Here is a 23269-nt window from a genome sequence, read left to right on the forward strand (position 1 = left end):
CATTTTTTAAACCCAATGGTTGGGCTTGTCTATATTTGACCCAAATATGGGTTGAAACAACCCAGAATTTTTTGTACATTGTACATTAACTGGTTCTGATATTTCACTTTTTTTTCACTCTTATAAGTCATCGGTTGATTAAAGAAACATTAAAATGTAGCGAGTCCAATTTTTTTTTGCCATTAACTTAAATTTTTGGATTAATGCAATGTGTTTTATCTTTCTTGAGTTACATTGAGTTTTTTATATATACCAAGGCCATGTTTATTTGATCAAAGATATAGTAAAAACAGTATTATTGTGAAATATTATTACTATTTTACACTGTTATATTACTATATTACACTATTTTAATGTTTTAAAATGTAATTTATTCCTGTGATACAAAGTTGAATTTTCAGCATCATTACTCCAGTCTTCAGTCACATCAAATCATTCTAATATACTGATTTGCTGCTCAATAAACATTTTTTTTTTTTCATTATTTTTTCAGGATTTTTTAGTGAATAGAATGTTTAAAAAGAAAGAATTTGTTTTAAATAGAATTTCTTGTGAAATTTTACTGTCAATTCTGATTTAACATGTCCTTGATAAATAAAAGTATTCATTTCTTTCAAAGCGGTAAAATGCACGTAACACTCACTATATATGAAATAGTGATTCAGTGAATGAGCGATTTCGGGCAGGGCAACAGTGCTTTGGTCTCTCTCTCATCTTTACATGATCATGTACATGTCAGTGTTCAGATTCGGGAACGCGCAAACATTAAAACGCTCTGTGCGTCTGAGAATACGGTGGAAAAAACAGCACATAAATTACCTCTTTCTTCTCCCTACGAATCCATTTTGGAGTAATCTTTATGACGTACTTACACTGCTATGTCCTTCCATCGCTTTGATATTCTTGGATTCCCAAAAAAGGGTTATTTCTGTAGGCGCATGGTTATGGTTTTCATTAAGTTATAACAATATGTGAATTGCCCATTAGTGCTGCACTAAAGAAGCACTAGAGTTCGTCCTGTGCCGTGTACCACTTTGTATGTTCCCAAGGCCCATTTGCTTCGAGGATGACTCCTCTTTTTCTCTCCATCTCTTTTTTTTCTCATCTCTGTCTCTCCCCCTCTCTTTCTCTCCTGCGCGTCTGTCTGTCATTCTGATTAGAGACGGCGGGGTCGTGCCACAAAGGAGAGGAGTGAAAGAAAACATCTCCAAACGAGGCCACAAATCAGATCTCTGTCTCTTTCTCCGTCTTGCTCGTTTTGAGTCATTTGCTTATGCACCAGCAAATGGCTGTATTCAGTGTTTTACACCCAGAGCCTTCTTCGAATTAACATCAATTACTAGTTGAAGTCACTTTTTCCTCAAATGTTAATTAGAGTCTAATGATGGAGGTCGAGCATTTTGTGTGAAATGTACCATGGCTAATGAAAGACAAATGTTGCTTATCATCATTTATTTTACAATCGCTTTCATTTAAAGATGAAGGGTTTTGGAGTAAGTGTTTTGTCTCATTCTCAGTTTTCGGAAGTCCCCAGAGATATAGTTTGCGCACAAGAAGTCAAGGCCTGGCCTATGTGCGTGTGCTCGCAAGTAGCATTAACGCTGAACTGGTAATTTAGCACTTACGTGCAAATGCTTTACAAATGTCATCTACTACCCTTGAGTTTCCACTGACAACTGCTCAGGCTCTGACAGTGAGAAAGGGAGGCGGTGGAGGAAAAGAATGAGAGATAAGGAAAAGAGAAGGCCACCTACAGACTCGCATTCGTTTCTCACTCCAGCCCACATTTAGCACTCTCAATAACAATTGCGTTTTTCTGAGTAAACAACCTTGAAGAACATTCTGTCGTGTTCGATCCATATGCTATGACATTGTGACACTTTGCTTGGCACAAATAAGCTAGAATTTCTACCTCTGATGGATCCATGCCCTTTTCTGCAAAAGGTTATTGTTCTCTCTATATTTATAGCCAATAGCTTATATTTATGACTATTAAACTTATCTTCACTGCCAACAATGCTGGTTGTCTTACTTTTTTCAACAAGTTCATCTTCAACATGACAGAGGTGAAGGAACCATTCAACTGTTTTTTTTTTAATAGAAAAACCTCTGAGCTGCTCTTTATCACACAATGTAATTTGTGAAGCTTAACGCACAGCATTATTCAATGTGTTGATGTAATTTCCACTGAAACAGGAAGACAGGGCGGGACATATTGAACAGCTCCTCCCCAATAGCGTTTCGTTTATATCACAGCTCGGCCACAGCTGTTGAGCTCAGTAAAGCTGCATTTTCCTCCTAATCTCTAACTGTTTCTCTCCTAATCTCCTAGATATTGCTTTAAAAAATATATAATTAAATAATTATTGAATAATTAATTAAAGATAGGGAATAACAAAAAAGAAATAAGAACGGTAAAAGTTCCAGGTCTATTGTAGTTATATAAATAATCAATTTAAACTATTTGCAAATAATTTTTTTTAAAAAATATATTCACTTCTATTTATATGTCTAATATCTCAAAAACGCAAAACCTTTCTTGTCTCATCACTTTTTGTCATGAATTACATTAATCATATCAAATTAATCAAAATAGCATTTTCAATTCAAAACTGCGCAATTTCATAAAAATGTTGAGTAGTTTGTGTCCCTGGATATTACTGTCGGTCGCTGAATATTTCAATCATAAACAGTCGTCAAATATTGAATGTTTAGCTACTACTACGTACTCTTTCACTACTAAAACAGAAGCGTTGTGTTGGAATTGACCCTTCGCCAGGAGTTTGATTGACAGGCGATCTAACCAATCATAATGCCGAATCCGCCATTTTGTCCGACAAAGCTGTCAGGAGTTAGAAGATTAACCTTGGTGGACTTGAACTTGAAAAATGGTGTGTACTGACGTCTTTCCGCGTTTGAAACAACATTCCTTCTCATGTTAATTCATGTTTATTTGATGCTATAAATGAACTAGTAGGAAGAGAAGTCGCTTGAGCTGAGGCGCTACAGCAATCTGTCACGAGATTTTCACTCTATGTGGCGTGACAGCGCCATGGCTTGTCGGACAAAGCAACAGTAACTAAGGGGGGCGGGTCTTAGCGAAGGTTCAATTTGCACTTGTCTTCTGTGAACAGTAAGCCCTGCCTTCTTTGATTTGATTGGCCAGCTCACTGAATCTGACAGTGATGAGCGCTGTCACACTGGCAGAAACACACCAAGTTGACGGTCGGCCGTCGGGCAGTCTTTGTTCGTCGGCCGACTAAAGCCGCGGTCAAACTAGACTTTGAACGTGCGAAATTTCTTCGGATGCTGTAACGGTCGTAATAAATTAAAGTAATACATTCAAAATGTAAAAATATAGAACCTACTCGACTTTACTGCAAAAATATCATTCTTTTATTTTAGCCAAGAGGTCATGCCGTGAAGAATCGATCTTCTACTGGTCGCACATCTTCACATGATGCGAATTCGCAGGTCAGAGTTCACCAAACTTGAACTTCAATTTTGATTTCATGGGGACTTTAAGAAATGACACAATCATAATAGTATCAAATAATCTTATGCTTGGACTACTTTATGTGCTTGAACTCCAACAAATGCTGCAAACAGAGCAGCCAAATATTCTGCTAAACTTCTCCAACAGAGTTTCACTGAAAAGACATTTGGGTTTGGAACTAGGCCTACATAACGATGCGTAAACAGATTTTCACTCTCTGGGTGGACTATTATTCACTAAGTGACACAGCAACCCTTAATACAAAGCTCATTTTTTGCAGTCAACTTTGAGGAACGTGAGACCACCACTGACGACAGCTTTTATTGGTTTTCGGTCTGTTTCTGTGGGACAACAACATGTCATCTGCACCTCGCTATGTTAGTCGAGATCGGACGGCGTTGGCGGTCTCCGCAGCAACGCCGCAGTGACGCCAGTCCCGGCACAAACGGCGAGTGGGCGTGGCTACGTGCGCTCTCCGCCCCTACCTCCCCCGCTCAGCGTGGGCGGCCCCGTGTGGCTGGAAGAACGAAACACGACACCCCGATAGAAGAAGAAGAGGAGGAGGGAGGGGGCAGACGGGAGAGAGAGTTGCACGGAGTGAGTGGAAAAAGAAAAAGTCCGTGGAAAGAGAGGGAGAAAAGTGGATCGGGCATTTCTGCCTTCTCGTTTGTTTTGATTTTGTCGGCTTCGCCTCGTGTTTCAACGTGAAGGCTTGAATATGCAACTTCGAAGCGTATATGAAGTAATCAGGAGTTCAGCGCGGACACGGACCTCCTCCATCGGCACGACGCGCTCCGATATCTGACCGTAAAAGAGCGAGTGTGTCCGGCCACAAGGCAACAACGTCCTCCACGTTGGGGAGGAAAAACAAAACACGAAAACTCCAAACAAACCGGGGGAGGACGAGTGAAGGGGCTGGATTTGAGGAGGAAAAGTTTACAGAGGAGTTTTGTGTGCGATCCTGAGCTCACCGAGAGGAAGAAGTTCATTTCATCTCTCTCTCTCTCTCTTTCTCACTCACTCTCTTTCTCAGTTAGCACGACTGCTAACGAAGCGGCTATACTCTCCAACATGAAGACCCCGGGCGATACGGGTAAGTTTTCCCACACAACAACAACAACAACAGATCGATTTAACCTAACTTTAGATTGCTGTATTAGGAAAAGCAAGAGTCTAAAATTTATTTTAGTGAGTTTTGAGTTGTTTGTCGTTTTAGGTGAGTTTCTCTTTGCATATGCATCCCGCTAATTCCCCTTAGATTAGGTGATGTGTTTGTAATATTTGTATTTAAAACGGCTTAACACTCAAGTCGGACAAAATAGTAAAAGTCACGGATACAGTGTTGTTTTGAAAGGCTTGTAAAGTTGAAAGTAAGAACATCCAGGCAGCTAAGTTAGTTGACAAAGTTAGTTTTAATGAGTTTTGAATCAGTCGTCTGTTTTTATGTAGGCTAAACCGCTATTGTAAGACATTTACGGTTTGTTTTTTCTTTGTGTAGCTGTCATTCTGTCTTTTTCACCCGAAAAAGTTCGCGTATAGGGATTAAAATCGATATTTGGGAACACAGACTAGTTTTCACAACTTTTGAGCCGTCCCGACTTAGACAGTCGTAGCTGTTTTAGATATGATTGACATAATAAACGTATTTATCACGCTTCCAGGTGCATTAAGCTTTATGAGAAAATGTAAAGGTGTTTAAAATGGCTTTATAACCGCTTGTGTTGATCCAGTATGGCATCCACCATTTGCGAGCAACTTTCAGCCATTTGGCCCTGAGAAAGTGGCATCCCATCACAGCGCCTCTCTGTGTGTGCTGGAGGATTTTACACAAGATATTTCACATTTCTACTTTCTTTGTGTTTACTGTTGTGTTTTGTTCCTTTATAGAGAGTTGTGCCTAAATATGTAAAGTTAAACGTCATATGCTTTACTCCAGGTCGTTAAATAAGTCCTGCTTTTCTTTGTTTACTTTGTATGGAGGCTCGTTTTGGTTAAGCTGACAATCACTTTAACTTGCTTGATCTGGTTGTTTGAAAAGCTAAAAACACTTTTTTGTAACTCGTAAATAGACAGGAACATAATACACTTTTTACTTTAGGTTTTAAAGTATGTAATTGTAATATAAATAACAACATGTCAAAGATTTCAGCTCAAGTTACTGTTAGATAAAAATAGCGAGTTTTTATACCAACTCATCCGAGTAGCTGTTCATCTATCATCTTAAAACTGTAGAATGAAACCGGTTGTGGTAGCCTTGCATTGTAATCTGTGCCTTACAACCACTTGATTCATAATAATCTAGTGATTATTCATCTGGTTGTATGGAAAAATGCTGCCAGTTCATGTCAGCTCAGTCTCTGTTGGGTGTCTGAGCTCCACCAACGCTGAAGTCGTGGTCTTATGCATTAAACCATTAGCTAATTCTTCCATTCGTCCTCCCCCTCATTTGGTCTGCAGTATAAAGTAACCCTTCTTATGGTATGGTAGAAGTTTTCCATGTTGTGTGTCGTGTCTGGGACGCAAGTCTGCGTTTTCGTGTAGGCGTGAAGAGGTGGGGTTCTGTGCACGCTTACTAACTCATGTCAACTCCAAACACATTGGGATTTTAAAGGTAACAGAAAGTACCCAATCTTAGCTGTCTTAGTGGCTTTCATTAAACCAGGGCATTCCAGTTCCAGTTCCTGCAAGCGTATCATGGGTAAATATTCCCAATTTGTAGGTCCGGTATGTACGTGAATTCACTTTGACCATCACCCAACCCTTTACTTTAAGATTGAACAGTACTTTTGTACAAACGGAAATGAGCAGCACGGTTAGTCTTTGTGCCATATCAAATTGTTCCTTTTAGGCGAGGTGTTCCCCGCCCAGGTCACCTAGGCTTTGTGTTGGAGCGATGAGATCGGCCCCTTTCTTTTGAATAGATACTTTGCCACCCTAGGGATTAAAGAGTCACCTAAACCAGCTATTTTACCTGCCGGTTAATAGTATTGTCATGGTATGAAGTCACTGCCATACTGCTTTGATTACGTTTGAGATTTTTTTTAGACTGTTATTTTAGTATTTTCTGCAACATATTTTGGCCTAGATCACAGAAAAACAGTTTACATTGTATATAAACGTCTGCTGTTAAAGTTTCAATGTGCATCTGACTAGGGTTTATGCAAAAAGATACACCGTTGCATCAGTTGATTGCACTTTGGCACTCTGTTTGGCGTCAGCTCCTGCCCAGCTAAGCACGGTATCTGTCTGTCTGCCTTGTAGGCCAATAAGTGGCCTATTTTTGGTGCCTTTTTCCAATTGCGTTATTCATTATATCAACAGTTTGCCACATGTGGGTCTCACATCTGGAACCGGGCTCTCTGTTGTCTCTTCCAGCGTATGAAGTTTAAGGGACCCACATGGGCAATTAGCCAGCGCTTTGGGAGGGTGGCGGTGGGTGCCATTATTTTTTCAAAGGAGGGTCTGGGTCAGGGTGGGCTGAGCGTAGGTGTGGGTGTATAATTTCTCTTTCGCTGCAAGGTATGATTCACTGTTCCATTGGCAGGAACGTGCCTTGGGTGTTTCTTTTTTTTTGTGAGGCACTATTTGGATGTTTTTGCATATACTTTTTTGCTCTTTTTACCCTCTTTGTGTAAGCTTAAGTAGTAGTCAGTGAGACATGTAGCAGTTAATGCTGTACTAAAGTCATCCCAAACCCTTCAGTTTGTAAATACAGCTTTTCCATAACAAACATTGTAGTATGTGGAGGAACCTTTTGTTTCTCTGTTTCAAATGTTTGGACATGAGATTCTTAGCAGACAACTGGTCTTGCTTTTTAAGTTAACATATCGTGTAATCAGGCTTGCTTATGGTTTAGACTGTCTAGAGTCACTCAGGAAGTGTGCATGTGATTGGTTGATGTGTTTTATGTGGCTCTGCAGATTGGCTGTGTTTCCTGGCCTGTTTTTTTTCCTGGAAACACGTATAGACAAACATCTAACCAAAGCTATATGTTGCTGTAGGTCTAACCATAGTATACGAGTCTCACAGTGCAGCTCTGCACAGTAAGACTCATATACTATAGTTAGACCTATAGTGGCATATGTTAATTTATTTTCTCCCTTAATATTGAGCTGCCTTTTCAGAATATTTAGAGAATTATCCAAGCAGAAGTGAAGTGTATATATCAACTACCAGATGATTTGGGGCTTTCTCGTTGCATCTGTAGACTTTTTTTCCCCCATTAAATGGACCCAAGAGTTACTATTTTTCCATTTGCATAAGAGTGACTTCTGCCAGTGCTAAAGTTAGTTCAAATACAAACTTCTGTCCTAAAAGTTCTGCTTAAAGGGTTAGTTCACCCAAAAATGAAATTTCTGTCATTAAGTACTCACCCTCTTGTCGTTCGAAACCTGTAAGACCTTTGTTCATCTTCGGAACAAGATACAATTAAGATATTTTTGATGAAATCCAAGAGTTTTTTTATTTTTTTATTCCTCAATAGAAAGCAACTTTCAAGGTCTAGAAAAGTAGTAAAAAAAATTTCTCTTGGATTTCATCAAAAATATCTCAATTTGTGTTCCGAAGATTAACGAAGGTCTTACGAGTGTGTAACGACATGAGGGTGAGTAATTAATGACAGAAATTTCATTTTTTGGTGAACCAACCCTTTTAAAAAATATAGACAATTTTGTATAGTAGGAAAGCTTGTCATGAGCGCCTATTGTCATAGGAAATCCCGTTGGGTTTATCCAAGGCATTTTCTGGCATCGAAATATGGATCCAATCACTGCGACCTGAATAATGTCTCATCTTAGTTCAAAAGGGCTGGATATATCTCTTCTTTCTATTTCTTTAGAGTCAGTCATGTTTGTTTTCCTGTCTGTAGTCTCAGATCAATAGCTTTCTCAGTCTGATTCAAGCTGGTTGTCGCGAAATACAGGGCTGAATCTTATGATGAGCAATACGGTTTGTAACGGTCTGCTCAGCTCATTCGACTTCCTCGCTTTCTTTGTTTCTGTATTCAGGTGGTGTAAAGTTCAGGTTGTGTCATCTAACAGCACACCTTTCTTTAATCTGCATTTCAAAACTCAGGTGCCCATGTTTGTAATGCCGTGCAGTTGGATCTTTGTGCCAAGCAGGTTGCTAACCGAGGTTTGAGCTCAACCGACTTGTGGAGTGTTGTGTCTAGTGGCGACCACGGTTTGGTGGGAACTCTGAGGTTTTGTCGAGACTGCGGCTGACAGTTTTCCCCCCGTGTGTGTTTGTCTGTGTGAGCGTGTGGCTTTGGCCGTCCTCTTGGTGTGTGTGTGGTCACGCTCGTGTAACAATTTGTGAGTTTGCGAAGTGTATACTTTCCCTGACATTTTCAAGAGCATTCCCCTTTGGAGTTTGTGCCCAGGCTTATGGTGAGGAAAGTTGTGAAGTGTTAGGGAGCAGTCAGAAGGTTATTTTCAGTTTTGAACTATATAAAAAGGAAGAATGGGGCAAAAAAAAAAAATTGCTAGGTTACTAGATTGGGGAAATTTGTTGTTGATGTCAGAAAATGCCACAAGTCGGGTTTTTATGTCACATTATATTGCACACTGCAGACAAACAAACTATGGCAAATAATTAAATACACTTGTATAATCTCTCTATCTCTCATACGAATTATTGCAAAATCCTTTTTTGTTTTTTGTTTATAAGGTTTTTTTTTTTTGTTTATAAGGCAAATAAGGTTTTTTTTATTGTTCATTTCAATGAAATAGTTACAAATAGGGTTTGTCAAAAGTACAGACTTTGGTACCAAGTCGGTACTGAAATTTAAAAAATGTGACGATACCAGCATTTCCAGCGGACGATAACAGTGTTTGAAAGCGGGCGTCTATCAGCGGATATATTAGGGATGTGCTGAAAGATGCCTTCTTTCAAACACTCCTGTATGTATCTGTGTAAGCGCCCGGTGAACAGCATCAACAATGTCTATTTACAACATGTTCTTGATCCGTTGATCATTGTAGCCAATCACAGACACAGACCTGTCTGTTGAGTGCGTGAACACAATGGCCAATCAGGTGTTTAAGAATAAGAATTTTTTTTAGTGTTCATTGGTCATGCTGGAACGGCTTGTCATCCAACAAATTAGATTTATACATATTTTTATATATATATATATATATATATATATATATATATATATATATATAATTTTTAATTTCAATTAGCTTTTTTGTATTTCTGTTACCATGATATACATTAGCTGTTTGACGGTTTGCATTCAGCATCTTTAAACAACACGCAAAAGCCCTATACATCCAGGCAGATGTTTTTGTCTGTCACATTTGTGCACAATTTTGAGCTTCTTATGCAATGAGTTTTGAATTAATACGATATGTCAAGATGAAGATAGCCTCAGATTCTGACATGCTATTAAAATCTATACTACTTAGGTATGTCAAGATATTAAAAAAAAGTAGTTACACTTTTTTTTTTTTTTTTTCTCAGTGGCGCTCAGTTCATCAGTTTTCTTATTTTCCTAATTTGTTTTATGTAGTGCACAAGTATCTGATAGAATGATTTATTCAGAACCTTATTGTTTTTGTGCTGGATTGATCATTTTATGGGTATATATTTAAAAAGCTGTTTCCCCTTGTAATATAGTTCATTTTTTTTCTTCATAGTTTGTAGTGAGCTATGTTTTCCAGAATTCCAGCTTGTAGTTTTGGTCACAGTTTCAAAGTAGCTTCCCCAATCCAGCTTTTTTTGTTGTTGGTTTTTTTTTTTGTATTTTTGTTTTGAGTTGTACTTAACCACTTTTTAGAATTTTTGTCACAAATATAAATCAGAGTGATTTTGTGACAATGGTGCACCCCTTTCCCGTAATATGGTTGTAATGAAGACAAGAAGTCACGGTTGAAGTGTGGGTTTTGTGTGTGTGTGTGTGTATGTATGTGCAGCACAGAGTTTATTAGTGGGGCCCAGACCCCCCACATTCCACTTTAATGGCTGCTGTCTGTGTTGCATTACACACACACACACACACACACACCAGCCTACGCTCAAGGAGGAGGCACACACACGTTCCTAATTCTCACAGTTGTGCGCTCTCTCCGTCTCTTGAGCTGCCATCTTTGTGGTGACGCCACTTTGACTCGCTCCCACTTTTATTTTTATGCAACCAATTTATTTTTGCAGGAAGGATCCAGTCCTGGTGCAGTATGGCAGGGAATAGAGAGAGAGAGAGAGAGGAAGAGAGAGACAGTGATCATGATTGATACTAGATAGGGGTCATGCAGGTTCGATCTGGGCTCTTGATCTGAGTCACGGAGGTCTGTGTGGAGGAGAGAGTGCTTTCAGAACCTGTCAGTGGGTTTCTGATTCCGTGTAGGCCATTGAATGTGGCAGTGGAACTTTCAGCCACTTTTGCAGAACAGTGGAAATTAGAGTATTAAAAGACAAAATTATTTGCGAAACGAACGTTTTCAGTGGGATTCTGAAGTCTCGTGGCACTTAGGTGATTTCCAGACCCTTTAACCATGTGGTTTCAAGTAGAACGACCTATAAAGTCGTGCCGGCCTCAATGGGACATTTAGCCTAATTCTAACTTCGTCAAGAGCTAGTGGCTGTGACTGACATGTGGCTACGCATAGTTTGCGGAGGCTTGATGTCTGTGCGCTAATGGAAAGCTTGTAAATGAAAGGCCCATTAGCAGCGAGGGAAAGGATTGGCGAGGGTTTTTGGTGCTGCAGTCTTGGCCCGGGGTGGGAGAGAAAACAAGGAGCGACCGTGGAGACGGCGTTCTAATCCCACAGCTGGAGCCACGCCGTGTGCCGCCAGCAACTGTGTGTGTGCATGTGCGTTTGTCTTTGGAGGAAAATGAAAGTGAAGACAGAGTCTAGAGACCTAACCACAACACAGAACTTGAAAAGAGGCAATCTATTGACTTCTCGTTCTCTGCCCCACACCGCCACCTCTTTTTCCACTCCATCATATGCTTGATCTCTTTTGTGATCTTACGTTCTTGCTCGTTCTTAATTCCAGATGGGTGGTATCGGCGTCGAATGCGCAATGCTCTACAGTCATTGTTGTACTCTTCAAAATAGTGTCTAGGAAACTACGTAATACTACACACTGATATGGAGGTGGAAAGTGGAATTAAAGTCAACATGAAATCAAAATTGACACCCATTTACTTTCTAAATACGCACTCCTGGTCTTAATGTGCTTAATTGAGCTGCACACTTGTTTTTTTGTTTTTTAGATTTGACATTTAGGGTGCGTTCACACTTGACATGCGATTGCTCTGTTAGTGTGGTTCATTTGAATATGTGTTGAACGCTACCATCCGAACCCTGGTGTGCATCAAACAAGCGGACCGAGACCACTAAAAAGATGGGTCTCGACCCACTTTCACCCGAACTCTGGTGCGGTTCGAATGAAATATGAACGCAACATGGACCACAGACATGTAAACAAACCAAAAACAGGACATTGTCACAATATGCGACCATATAAAGGAAAGATTGCTCAGGCATGCCGTTTTTTTTCTCATCATAGTCACGATGTTCTCCATTACAGTTCGGTACAGGCATCAGAACTGCGTCTCCTCACACCAGATCTTAGTTTGTGTGTGTGACGAAGGGACTCCTGTCGCTGTTTTGACTACTTTACACATTTTATAAGCTCTTCACAAGTTCTCAGCTGGTCAAAACGCCATCATATGTAGGCTACGCACATACAACGAGCACATTCAGCCAAAGCACAAAGCATTGTTTTGGATGTTAGGTAAGTTCCGTCACAAAATATACATCATAAAAGCCGTCCGATCAGGTTTTGAACGTATCCCTCCCTATTAGGGGTGTAACGATACGCTCATATCACTATTCGATACATATCACGATACTGAACTCACGATACGATATTATTGCTATACTCCATGACATATGGTAAAAGGATAACAAAAAATGTATTGCTGATTAGAATGCTAAATTTGTTATTACATTGGGAGTGGAAATGAATAGGCTTGGACTTGTTTGCACTCTGTAATAATGTAGACCACTTTTTACTGGTAACATAAGGCATTTGGCATTATCAGGACCCACAAATTGCGATATTTTGTGATATATTGTGACACAGTATATTATTACACCCCTAATCCCGATGCCTAACTTTTCAGTGTTTAAAATGCCAATATGGATGCTAAGCAGACCAGGACTAAATTTAGTTTTTTTTGGTCCGGACCAGACAAACCAAGCGAACCGAACTGCAAGTGTAAACACACCCTTAGAGTTGATTCTCAAATTATCATGCTGTTCTTCAGCTTTTTTGACAGTTAACACAGTAAAACCATTCTATAAAAATTTACATGATTCTTCTTACAAGAACAGACTTCTTTGGTCATTGCAATTGCTTTTTGAGCATTGTGTTTTTAAGATGGTTTATTGCATTAAAATACTTTAAATGAGCCCCAAATGATTTTATTGCCCTCAAGTAACTTTTTGCAATATTGTTGAATATTTTGTAAGTAATATGCGAATGCAATTTTATGTTGATTTTAAAGATAAGTCATAGTTGTTGCTTTTGTGGTTAGTAGTTAATGGAGGAGGTTGAACACACCAAACACTGCCTCCAGGGTCCCCATGGAGATATTCAGACACCTAGTCTCCTGTCTGCCACACTCTCACACTCATTCGCTTTTCTTTAGACATTCCACAACACACACACACACACATGCTTCTCAGCCAGGTCACACACATACAATCTAGAGAATCACCTGGGGCCCAGATGACTGTCTCCTAGCCAGCCTTTGGGTTTAATAGTGCTTTCTTGCTGTTGATGTGGACCAATCACAGCTCTCAGCAGGGTGCCAGGGTTTGAAATCAGACAATCACATTGCCATTTCACTTTATCAGACGTTGCATCATTGGCAAAATGCAAGCTTAGGTTTACTTCAATGCTGGCTCCACCCGCTACTTCAAATACGGCACTCAAGGTTTGAATGATGCTGTTATGACAGCTATTTTTTTTTAGTATATCTTTGAGTCAACATTAGCTAACTCGACTGATTTTGCATATCAGTTGAATACCCATCCCCATCCCCCAATTGACAGGTAAATCACACAATAGGGATATCAACTGAGAACGTCTTCAAACATGTTGCAACAAGTAGCCGAGCTTTGTGTTAAATGCTATCTTTTAGATGTTGTTGCTGCAGAATTGTCTTAAATCCTGTTTTCAACATCATGGAAATTGCAGGGTTCACCAGCGAATACGCCTCATTTTTAGCACGACAGAAACTTGCAAGGCTTTGCATTGCTGCAAGGGGTAGGTACGGCGTCTATCGTAAATTGCAGCCACGTGGAAATGCCAGTAATAGAACAATGATCTCCGACAACTGGACGAGGAAGAAACAGAATCAAAGCCCACAACTAGGAGGGAACACCGTAGAGAATTTAGTAAGCTGTCTTCTGAACAGACCAATAATAGGGAGCGCAGTAACCGGGCGAGACAGACACACACCATGTTTATTGCTCAGCTAAGTCAGTTTAAGTTTGTGTTGCTGTTTTCGGCAACTCTGGAGAAGAGTTCTCCTGGTCGGTCCTGCCCAACCCTGTATAATCTGGCATAGGCTGGGTGATGGCAGTTAAAATTAGCTGCTCTGAATGAGCTTGGAGCATCAAGGAGAAAATGCTGAGCTTGATGATTGTAGCCAGATTCAATCTGGCTGACTTCCACCTGCCCTTAAAGACCAGAAGGGTGAGGTTCACTTTAGCATTACCATGCACAATGTTGCTGGTTTGGAGTATCTCAGATTTAAAGTGGTAGTTCACCTAAAAATGAACATCCTGTCATCAGTTACTCACCCTCATTTCATTTCAAACCTGTTAGACCTTTTCTTCTGTGGACCCCAAAAAGATATTTTGAAAGATGCCACAGTCAGTTTTATTTTTATTTTTTGCCCATACAATGAAAGTCAAACGTTCTTCAAAACATCTTCCTTTTTTCTTCAGGTTTATAATGAAACGAGGGTGAGTAAGTGATGACAGGTTTTTGGGTGAACTAGCTTGGTGAAAACAACTGCACCTATGTAGATGCAGCATCAAAAACATCTAGATTGACCTTTGTGTCATAGACGTTTTATCAGTTTTTTGGGGTTTCCTTATCTAGAACCAGTATCTGGAACCGGAAAAATCAAGCAGATCTGCACTGGTTTTCCTCTGATTGATCTTCTCTGGCCATGACTAAGTGCGAACAGAAGTGGGGGAAGGAAAAGAAATCGGTTAAAAGTTCATGTAGAAGTGGCTCCCAGCAGGAGATAAAGCCAGGATGAAAGCTTTACTGTGATAAGATATTAGAAATCCACGTCTTGCTGATAAAACGTAATGCCACTATCACCCTTGCAACCTCGGCGGTTCTAATGACTTTTGCTCGGCTGCCTGAGCGAAGGCCACTGGAGTGTGTGATTTAACACTCTGATGAAGAGAACATGATGGCTGGGAGACTTTTAAGATTAAATCTTGGAGATTTCACATTTCCAGTGAACTAAAGAGGTTGCTGTTTTCTGCTTCTTTTTAACTTAACCTTTTTTTTTAACTAGTAAATCATGTTTTAAACAACTTTTTGTTTTCTTTGAGGGTACTCTTAAGAGATTGCAAGTAAAGGCATATAATTATTTCATATAATAATATCAGTGGTTTGAAGTTTTCGTTTTTCATTAAATTAGTTTTTGTACGTTATTTTAATTTAAGCTTAAATTCATTTAAATATTTAAATGGATAGTTCACCCAAAAATGAAAATTATCGCATGATTTATTCACCCTCAAGCCATCCTAAGTGTATATGACTAGGTGTATCTTCTTTCAAACGAACACAATTTGAGGTATTTTTAAAAAATATCCTGGCTCTTCCAAGCTTTATAACTGTAGTGAATGGGGGGCATGATTTTGAATCCCAAAAAAATGCATCTGTACATCATAAAAATAATCCATACGACTCCAGGGGGTTAATAAAGGCCTTCTGAATTGGAGCGATGGGTTTTTATAAGAAAAATATCCATATTTAAACTTTATTAACTATAATAACTAGATTCCAGCAGACTGCCCCGATTCACTACTATTATAAAGCTTGGAAGAGCCAGGATATTATTAAATATATCTGATTGGGTTCGTCTGAAAGAAGATATACCTAGGATGGCTTGAGGGTGAGTAAATAATGGGATAATTTTCATTTTTGGGTGAACTATCCCTTTAACACTGACATTTCTCACACTGTTAAAAAAAAAAAATACATAGTGTATTTTCATCTTTAATGAAGACTGGTTGTACAGGTTTAAAATTGAGTATCAAAAAATATAATTAAATTGTAGTTGCCTTTATTTTAATCAGTTTCAGGGGCATGGAAATATACTTTAGTTTTATTTATTTTTTGTTATCACAGAGTAGATTTTGTTTTACTTTTTGTTAATGATATCAGCAACACTGTGAGAATGCCATGTTTACATGTACACCGGGTCAAACAACTGGCCATAAGCTGTGCACTTTTGTACACTTGATTATTCAAACATTTGCTTTCTATAGCAAATCCAAAATTAGTGCTTGATTGACACTGAACTTTTGTACAGCTAAATTCTTGATTTTTATAGGGATGGGATAATACAGTTCATGTTTCATGTCAGCTTAAATCTAAATTCCAGGCAAGTTTTGGAACAGCTCACATGCAGAAAAGTGTATAGTCCTGCAGGTATTATGTTCATTTTACATACTGAACCCAAACACATGCATTTCAACCAAATTTTTTTGTGTCGTATGAGGTACAAGATGTAGGCTAATGTTTCAGAACGGTTTTTGGTGATACTCGCTGGCCCGGTTAGCGAGTGCACGCGCAGTTCAGGAGACCTGCACAGGCCTGTTGGTAAGGATTGTTTGGCAGACGGCCGTCGCAGGCTGCTCCTCATGCTCAGCAGTCCTCACATAGCAGGAAAATTGGCCCAGAAACGCGCCCTGCCTGACCATTTATGGTTGATTTAATCATATCCCTACGAGGAACTCCCCTGTGACGCGTCTGGTTTCTGTCTGGGCAGAGTTGGCCGTCGCACTGCGGCGTCCCGGACATCTGGAGCGCTGTCTCCACCGCCGTGTGCCGGTAACTGGAGTTTTTGGTCTCGGTGGTGTTGACATGAAGATTGTAGACATGAAAATAACAGCTACTAGATGTTTAGCTTACGAAGCCACAGCTGTGAAAGTATTAGACATGGCTAATGGCTCCTCCTTGGCGACGGCGTTTGGGACACAAGGCGCTCTTCAGTCGCTGCCTGGGTGGGAAATACCCTCACGGTGTAACATGGGTGGCAAAATGACCTCGCGTAACGCAGAGGATAACGTGTGTAAATGTAATCAAACACTTGATCCCTTTTGCCCTCAGTTCTCTCGTATTTGGGTTAAAGTGTTCCCAAAACACCTGTCCAAGTGCACGATATCACACACACTTTAGATCAAGGAGACTGATTATCCGTATTGTGACTATAATGTAGACTGTTGGCACAGGGTGCTCGCTGCATTATTTTCATACTCTTGGGATAGTAGAGTCTACAGTCTTGTGGAAAAATGTAGATGCTTTAACATTTTTCCCTCAGGTAGTTGCTGTCGGACGGTTTTATTTATTTATTTTGGTTTGGATTTACATTTTGGTCGCATTTTGATTATTTATAAATGGTGTTTAATGCTTAAAATGGCAATATTTTAATAATAAAACCAGGAATGCACTATATTGGCCACTTTTTTTTCTTCTAAATTTTGTATTGGTCAGAAAAATGTTTATTGTACATTCTCTTTAACCCTATTGTTACATTTTAGATTACTTTTGTCACTTTTTAAAAAACATTTTTAACCCCCATTAAATGTTAAATGTACATTCTAAAGTTTTGATGCCTAAATTTGTTTTAAATGTTTGATTTTAAAGTTTTATTTCATTTATTTAAAATGCTATAGTATTTTAATATTGACTATTTATATGCTTGCAGTCTGCAGTCTTTTATCGCTTGTTTATTGTGTCTGTTGCGTTTCACTGTCAACTCTGAATTAACTCTTTTATTGTAGAGATGCCGTGCTCTGTGTAAACCTGTTGCTCATGCCAGTTCTGTCACTGCTTTTCAAATTTGTTTGTATGTCGCCATGCGTCTGTGGACTTCAGCGGTGGCCCTGATGGAAATAGCCTGCTGTGATCAATCAACCTTGACTTATTTACAGTTAAAGTGATAACAATGCCTGTCGCACTTGCGGCATACAATAACTTATTATTGTTCAGTCAAGTGAACTAGTTGTGCTGCATGTCAACAAACACATCCTAAATTAAAACTCTGTCACAGTGTTTACTTTGCTACCACACCAGTTCAGTTTTGAATGCTGTTGACCATGCTTATTTACTCGACCTGCTGTGCAGTGATATTAATGCAAATGCGATATTGGTGAAATATTTACTGAATTGTTGCCATTTAAATGTTTACTGTAACAAATGGATTTTAATGTTAGTGTATAAGCCAGCCTACTTCATTACATATTAAACTAGCATCCATTTTGCATCTAAGTGCAACTGTAAACCTTTGCGCTGTGGTGGCGCCCCTTTACTAGCATCAATGGAATATCATAAAATTCATTTGGAAGCGCCTAAACTAGTTGTAGCAATAAACTGAACAGTTGAATGCCTAATACTCACCCCCATGTCATCCAAGATGTTTTTGTCTTTCTTTCTTCAGTCGAAAAGAAATTAAGGTTTTTGAGGAAAACATTCCAGGATTTTTCTCCATATAGTGGACTTCACTGGGGTGAAGCTTCAAAGGGCTCTACATGATCCCAGCCGAGGAATAAGGGTCTTGTCTAGTGACACGATCACGGTTATTTAAAAAAAAAAAAAAAAAAAAAGTATATAACTTTTTAACCACAAATGCTCATCTTGCAGTAGCTCTGCGATGCGCCGTGCATTATGTAATCACGTTGGAAAGGTCACATGTGACATAGGTGGAAGTACCATGGTAGGAGGAAAAACATCTCGTTTTCTCCTCCAACTTCAAAAACGTCCAACATCGTTGTTTTACCTTTTTTTTTTTTTTTTTTTTTTTTTTTTAAGGCTGTTTGACTTAGTCTTTGCATGTTTGCTTTGTAGACACTTGCTCAGTACTTCCACCTACGTCACGCGTGACCTTTCCAACATGATTGCGTCATGTGCAGAGCTAGTGCAAGATGAGCATTTGTTTTTAAAAGTTATATACGGTATTTTTTTTTTTTTTTTTTTTTTTTTTTTTTAAGAAAATGACCGATTAAAGGTCACCAGGTCACCAAACTGCAATTTGGAACTTCAACCCGTTGTACCCTGGTGAAGTCCACTATATGGAGAATAATCCTGGAATGTTTTCCTCAAAAACCTTAATTTCTTTTCAACTGAAGAAAGAAAGACAAACATCTTGGATGACATGGAGGTGAATAAATGATCAGGAAATTTGCATTCTGAAGTGAACTAATCCTTTAATTGTTTAAGCAAATTCCATTTGTTTGCTTATTTTATGTATCATTCATCCAATTTCAAACAGTTACTCTGCCTCTTTCTGCATCTTGTCAATGTCCCCAAGAAACTCACACCGTTGGCCTGACCCTTCACTAGGTAACTAGAGATTAACCAGCAGAGTATCAGCACACCTTCTCCAGTTAGCACTGCACCGCCAGCTCAAATGGATCCCAAAGGTTTTTATTTGCTTTTGGGGGTGAAAGAGATGAAACGTAGACATTTACGTGCCTGTCTGCTGCCTGTTAAGGGGAAACAACCCTGAACCTTTAGCATCAGGGTTGGCAAGAGGAGGCATGGCTGTGTTGTGGGCAGACAAATACACACACAGCGAGTTATGTAAGAGTGCATGGCGGCGATCATGTGAGGGCTGCAGGCTAACACTGCGCATCTACAGATGACTGGCCGACGCTTTGATCCTCTCCTCTCAACCTGAGTGTTTGTTCTCTCTTTCTGGTTCACTCGCTCTCTCCATATACTCCCCTTTCTCTGTCTGTCTGTTATCCACTGATCACCTTTTTCTGCTTATTGTGATCAAATTTTTCCTGTGTAAAGGTCTGTTCACACCAAGAATGAGAACAATACAAGGCTTAAAGCTAAGCTTTTTATCTGCTGGTCCAGTCGCAAAAAAGTAATAAGTAAAAGAAAACCGTTAGTTTTTGTTGTTTTGGACCCATGTAACCTTGTATTGTAAATTAGGTTAGGATACCGACATTAGATACCAGTGAAATTTCACTATTCTCTATTCAAATTTTGATACAACCGCAAAACCTGCTTGCCTAACTAATATAAATGTAATACATTATTAAAGTGAACAGTCAGTAATAATCAAACTACAAGCAGTAGCACAAATAAATACAATAGAACATGGATACAAATGAAATAAACAGTGTTTTCAGGTAGGTCTAACAGTAGTTTACAGGTGCAGAAATTGAATAAAGTAATCAAATGTAAAATAATACTGCATAGTCTTCACTGTATAAATTAAATATATCTTAATCGTTATTAAAGTAACAAAAGTTATTCAGTCAAGATTTATTTTCTTTGTCTTTTGTTGTTTGATTAACTTTAAGACAGACAGCAGCAGGTACTGTATATTATACTGCTGTCACTTTAAGGCCTAATGCACAGATCCAGTATACTCATACTGTTACCCATAAGTTTTTTTTTCTCAACTGTTTACGTTCACTTAAGACATAACCAATTTGTTTATTAGGAAACGGGCCAAGACGGGCATTTTGACATAATTTCATGTGAATTTGTCCATTCAAGCGCAAGAAGACTTGAAAGAAAACTCCATTCAGCATTCGCGTGATGTCTGAGATGCAGCTTGCTTTTGGGCGTATGCTTCGGATGTGTGTTGAGCACACAAAACTTCTCACACAGCGTGCGAGTACTGAATTAAGTTTGCTTTTGCGTCTTCTTGCGTTTGAATATTGAAATTGTCAGGGTTTAAAAATGTACAAATGATAAACTTTCGTGATGATGCAGCCATGGCCTGAGTGAGGACAGTGACAGCTCTGTCAACTGTCCCGAGCATCATTCATGCTGGCCCTGGGCCATCGAGCAGTCTTTATTGTCGAGCCCTACTATAAATATTGCCTATAGAGATGGCTATATTATCATTCACACCAATGAACGATAACGTTCTGTTTATTATAATTAGCCCTGCTGTTGTTTTCACATAAAATTCTCATGTAACTTTTTTTTTTTTTTTTTTTTTTTAAACCCATAAAAAAAAAATTGTATTTAAAAACTTTTTTACAGCATTATTCCCTAAGTATTTATTTACTTATTTTTGAATTTTGTTATATTTTTTGAGTGATTTTATTCGTGAATCGTTGAATCAGTGATTCATTGAAACTGAAAGAATTCATCTGTGGAAATGAATCGAACTCCTCAAACGGTTTGGATTTGTGATTCTTAAAGTTTGCTATTTAAATAGCTGTCTTGACTGGGGTTGTCAGAAATTTTACAATACCAGCATTTCCCCCTAGCATTTTGAGTGCTGTTGAGCAGATTCTTAATCACCTCTGATTGGCCATTGTGTTCACATGCTCAACAGATATGTCTGTGATTGAATGATTAACGCTTCAAAAACATGTTGGACAAACATGGGAGCATTTGAAAGCAGGTGTCTATCAGCGGATCCCTAATATATCCAGTGATAGATGGATCTGCTGATAGATGCTTGCTTTCAAACGTTCACGTGTGTATCTGTGTAAGCGCCCTGTGAAGAGTGTCAAAGATGTCTATTTACAACATGTTTTTTGAAGCGTTGATCATTGTAGCCAATCACAGACATATCTGTTGAGCGCGTGAACCCAGTGGCCAATCAGAGTTGTTTAAGCATCCGCTCAACAGGGCTCAAAATGCTAGGGGGAAATTCTGGTATCATCATTTTTTTTTTTTTAATTTCAGTACCGACTTGGTACCGAAGTCGGTACTTTTGACAACCCTAGTCTTGATGTGACGAGCAATAGTTTTCGAGCATGAAACTGGTAGTAAAAGTATCCCCAAACTATGTTGATAGAACTGCATTGTTATGTCACTGTTACATGACTGTGAATCACTGATTATGTGCATCTAAACCAAACATCCTCCAGGTATCACACAAATGAGTCGTCTTAACGCAAACAAGAAGGTGATATCTATTTTGCCTCGAGAGAATGTGAGACACAAACATGCAGTTTGCAGGGTTTTGTTGTATTTTTCATCCGGGGCGCTCTCATTAGCGCAAAACAACACTGACTCATTCTACACAGGTCGGATCAATGCGAACAACTGCTGAACGTGCAGATGGACGCCGAAGTGCCCCAGATCATTCAGCCGTCAGTATTTTTAAGCTCTGTGCAAGGCAGAGTGACATTACCGATTGTAAGACAAACATTTAGGCAGCAGAGCTGCTCGTGGTTCTTTTGTATTACTCATCCTGCACACATTCAAGCTGGCACACACTCATACCATTTTTTTTCCCTGTCGCCACCATCATTAGTAGATGGAGAACGACCTTTTCCTCTGCCTAAATATAGAGCCCACAAAGAATAGGAGGAAGGGAGGGAAGTGGGGGAGAGATGGAGAGAAACAGAACGAATGAGTGCGGGGGCCCTAAACATTTCTGAGGCTTTAAATACAGACCAGAGATGCAGAGGACAGCGTTTTTGTTTTCTTTTTCGTACTTGCGTCATGGCTTCACCATTAAAAAAAGAGCTGTTGCAGCTGAGCACTAATCGCAAACAGAGACGACTGCAATAGGTGCTGTTTTTAGAGACTTTACGTACAGAAACAAACAAAAGAACCAGGCCAAGATGGATGTTAGTGTCTAATTTCCTCTACCTTGCGTGTAATGTTCGCTCAGATGTTCGTCAGCCGGTTTGTTTGTTCGTGCCGGTACAGTTTGTACAGGTGCTATCATGTAAGGCTTATGTCATATTGTTTTTCTAAGTGTGTGTACAGGGCCCTGTCAAGTGAGGGTTTTGTCTGGCAGTCTCCTGACTCCATACCCATTAGTGACAGTAACCGTCAGAGAAACAGCAGTCCCAGCAGAACCCACAGACACCAGGGGACGTGCCTGTTTTAGCTGTTATTGCGCTTTGATTGAGCATGTTTGTGTGTACTCGCTAAGTTGTCTTGTGGGCTTGTGGTCTTGTGTGAAAGAAAAAAAAAAAAAAAAGAAAAAAAAAAAGTGTGTTATGGCACACTGGTTTGTTTGAAAGTACCTCAAAGTGGTTTCTTATAAAGTCATTCCTCGGCCCTCCCCAGAGTCTGCCGTTTAGCCCGTGCCTGGGGTTTATTTTATGTCCCTATTTATTAAAGGACGTCAACCTGTTGATCGTCACCATATTGCCAGTGGCTTTCTCATTCACTCTTTGTCAGGCAAACATCACTATTACTGTTGCTGGTTAGAGAAGTGGAAAAAAATCCCCTGAGCTTATGTATTAAAATTTGACATGTAACTTGTCCTGGTACACTAATTGTGTGGCTTAAGTAGTTTTCTGCGATTTGATATAACTTATTTTGAAGAAGCACCTATCAATGCCTTAGCAATAACTAGCAAATCAAATTAAATAGCAAATTCACCTAAAAATAAAAAATCTGTCATTTACTCTCTTTCATAGGTTGTGTCAAACTGCGAAACACAAAAGAAGATATTTTGAAGAACTGTTTTTGTTCATACAATGAAAGACAGAGGGGTACAAAACAACATTGAAGCCCACTGACTTTCATTGTATGGACAAAGACTCCTAAGGCATTTTTCGA

At 39.2% G+C, this 23269-nt stretch overlaps 1 protein-coding gene across 2 annotated transcripts in view; it reads left to right on the plus strand.

The window, feature by feature from the left end:
• The first annotated feature begins 4010 nt into the window (after positions 1 to 4010).
• The window catches only part of erf (Ets2 repressor factor), a 32956-nt gene continuing 13697 nt past the window's right edge, over positions 4011 to 23269 (plus strand). For both annotated transcript variants that reach the window (XM_051873005.1, XM_051873006.1), the window contains exon 1: positions 4011 to 4589. In XM_051873005.1, the coding sequence (XP_051728965.1) occupies positions 4568 to 4589 (22 nt within the window). In that variant the 5' untranslated portion in view covers positions 4011 to 4567. The remainder of the gene's footprint in view (positions 4590 to 23269) is intronic.

The sequence above is a fragment of the Ctenopharyngodon idella genome, chromosome 19, assembly GCF_019924925.1.
Source record: "Ctenopharyngodon idella isolate HZGC_01 chromosome 19, HZGC01, whole genome shotgun sequence".
Lineage (NCBI taxonomy): Eukaryota > Metazoa > Chordata > Actinopteri > Cypriniformes > Xenocyprididae > Ctenopharyngodon > Ctenopharyngodon idella.